We start from the raw sequence: 2,500 nt of genomic DNA, 5'->3' as shown, positions 1-2,500 counted from the left end.
ATTTGCATGACGGTAGAGAATGGTAACATGAATGGAAACTTTGTTGGGGTCGAAATACTGTGACTGGATTTCATCTTGTGAACGGCATATATAGTTTTCAGAAAAGTCGTGAACGCAGATGACATGATTTAGGGGGAGACTGCATAAAAGGTTGTCAAATTCATCTTTTTGCCACTTAGCCATGAAAGAATGGTAGGTGTATTCATCGAGCAGTTCCAAAAAGTACTTAAACATTTCATTCACTGGTGTTTCCTTGTTTATCAGTGCAATTTTTCTTCGTTCTTCTCCATTCTTGTCCTGTACAGTCACATAATCATATCTCTTCCACTTCACCACAACATCTCTTGATTCTTCATCCCTTGATAATTTTAGCTTCTTAACGCCACAATCATCATACTTTCGCATTATGCACTCCAGACGATGGTGGGGAGCCACTTCTTCTTTTTCACAGAGAGTTGAGTCAACAACTTCACTCAAAAAATTGAAATGAGGAACTTGTTCTTCGTTACTACGTTCTGGGGACTTCCGAAACTTCATACAGCTATCAAATAACATTTTACATTCGACATGCTTCCTGCATAGACATGACTGTCTGTCTCTGTCACGGGCCCCTTTCACGAAAAATGGCTTCATTTCTTCAAATTTCCGTTGTTTAATTTTTATTTGTGGATGAAGCTGCTGAAATTCCTGGAAACACTCTGTTTGGGTCTTTTCAAGAACGTGTTTTGCATGCTCCACATATTCTCCTTTCCTCACCCGCTGGCGCATCTTGTCTCTCTTAGACCCTGTTGGACGGCTGGCTTGATGAGTCCAGTAGTCGTAAATCAGCCTTTTTTCCTCGTCTTTAACTGCATCCATCCTGACTTTCCTTTTTGTCATGATCCAACAAGCCTCGTCTCCCTTTAAAACTTTCTCTCTTTTAGAAATTCCCTTTGACACCTGCTGCCGTTTTATTCCAACCAGCTTTGAAACTCTGCTTTGTTGGCGATTTTTCTTAACAGAGGCCCCAAATGCCAGAGAACGTGCCACACCATATGCAGCTCTTTGGTCGGTTGATTTGGCTCCTTTAACCTTTGCCAGCCCATCTGCTAAGTCTGTCGCTATACTCTTCATGGCCTCTGTATCCCGCTTGTCCACAGATGACTGAAGAAAACCTTGTTTTTCTAAAAGTCTTCTTGTGCTCGGACTGTTTGCCAAAGTTTGGACTACCTCTGCTTTTTTCCGGGGTGATTTCGGTAACGTGGGGGTGACCTTGTCCCTAGCCCTTTTCTTAGACATTCGTGACGGAAATGCCGATGGAGTTGCACAATCTCCTTCCCATTCCGGTCTTGTATCATTGGCAAGTTTTCTTTTCTCCCGAAATTTGCGAACTCGCTCTTTTGTTTGCCTTCTTTTATGTTCTTTTCTCTGTTCCTCTCCTCTTTTTCTTTCAATTTTCTTAGCGCGGACTTCATCTGCTCTTTTTTCACGTGAAATTCTTCCCTTTGATGAAGCACGTGTTGCCGCGTTTCCACGACCTTTCAAACTTAATACACCGTGTAGCTTACGATTTTCACGTAGCCGCTTCATTCGTTCTCTGGCCTTTTCAGCAAGCTTTTCTTGATTATTTTGGTAGTATTTCCTCTTGTTATCATTCTTCTTTTCTTTCTTACTCTTTCTCCACGTGGCTACTGAATATTTATCTGTTTTACCCTCCATTTCCGATCGACTAAAGACTGTCACGCAACAAGTCACGTTTCTCAGAAATCCATGTGTGTTGAATCTATTGTTTTGGCCCCTGGATTCTATTTGCGTACCCCCCAAACGTTCAGAAACGTTCCCGAAGGTGTTTCGATAAAATGGAGGCTTTCTTGCATCAAATTGAGCGGACATTTTCCTTCCGCGTTCAATGTTGCGCTACTCTCTTGTTGTTTGGTTCCTGTTACACAATGGCGGATCAAGCAATTGTGTTCGGGGTTCGAGAAAAATGGGAATATTGGCCGCTTAAAGCAGAGAAAGAAGCAACAGATTTTGTAGCCGTCTGGTAATCTTATAAGAATTGTCCGTGCACTGTTTCACGTCTTGAGAACACTTCGTTTCTCGGGGAGAACAAAAAGAACTGAACAAGCTGGGTTTATTTTGGAGGAAATGGAGCTTGTAACAATGTGTTTGTTGGCGAACATTTTTTAATTTCTCTCCAGAGCGGCTCAAGCAATCAAGCTTGATTTACTTGCACATAAACTGTATGGTAAGAGAATTGATATGTATTTTTTTCGGCGCCAAAGGCCATTTCGATGATAGTATTTTATCATGAGGTTTTTTTTTCGTAGCCATTAATATAAACAGCGTTACAAGAGACATCTTTGTGTAAATTTCTTTATTTTATTGTACAGAGAAGTGTTATAAGTATTGTTCGTAGCAAGACATCTAAGTTGGATATAATTAAAGATTTGTACAACAACAAATGATGTGTGCGATTGATTTTGGTGAACTGGTGGCCAAAAGATGGAACACGTCTTGA

The 2,500-nt window shown here is 41.0% G+C and overlaps 1 protein-coding gene across 1 annotated transcript in view; it reads right to left on the bottom strand.

Annotated features, from left to right (window-relative positions):
• LOC138055541 (trichohyalin-like) overlaps positions 1-1,698 on the bottom strand; it is a 2,793-nt gene extending 1,095 nt beyond the window's left edge. Inside the window, exon 1 of the mRNA XM_068901451.1 lies at positions 1-1,698. This exon is cut by the window's left edge and continues 1,095 nt beyond it. Coding sequence (XP_068757552.1) covers positions 1-1,698 — 1,698 coding nt within the window.
• Between the last annotated feature and the right edge of the window lie 802 nt (positions 1,699-2,500).

The sequence above is a fragment of the Montipora capricornis genome, chromosome 7 (genome assembly GCF_036669925.1).
Source record: "Montipora capricornis isolate CH-2021 chromosome 7, ASM3666992v2, whole genome shotgun sequence".
In the NCBI taxonomy this organism is placed as follows: Eukaryota; Metazoa; Cnidaria; class Anthozoa; order Scleractinia; family Acroporidae; genus Montipora; species Montipora capricornis.
Note: the sequence above shows the minus strand (reverse complement) of the source record. Positions and strands in the feature narration are given on the sequence as shown.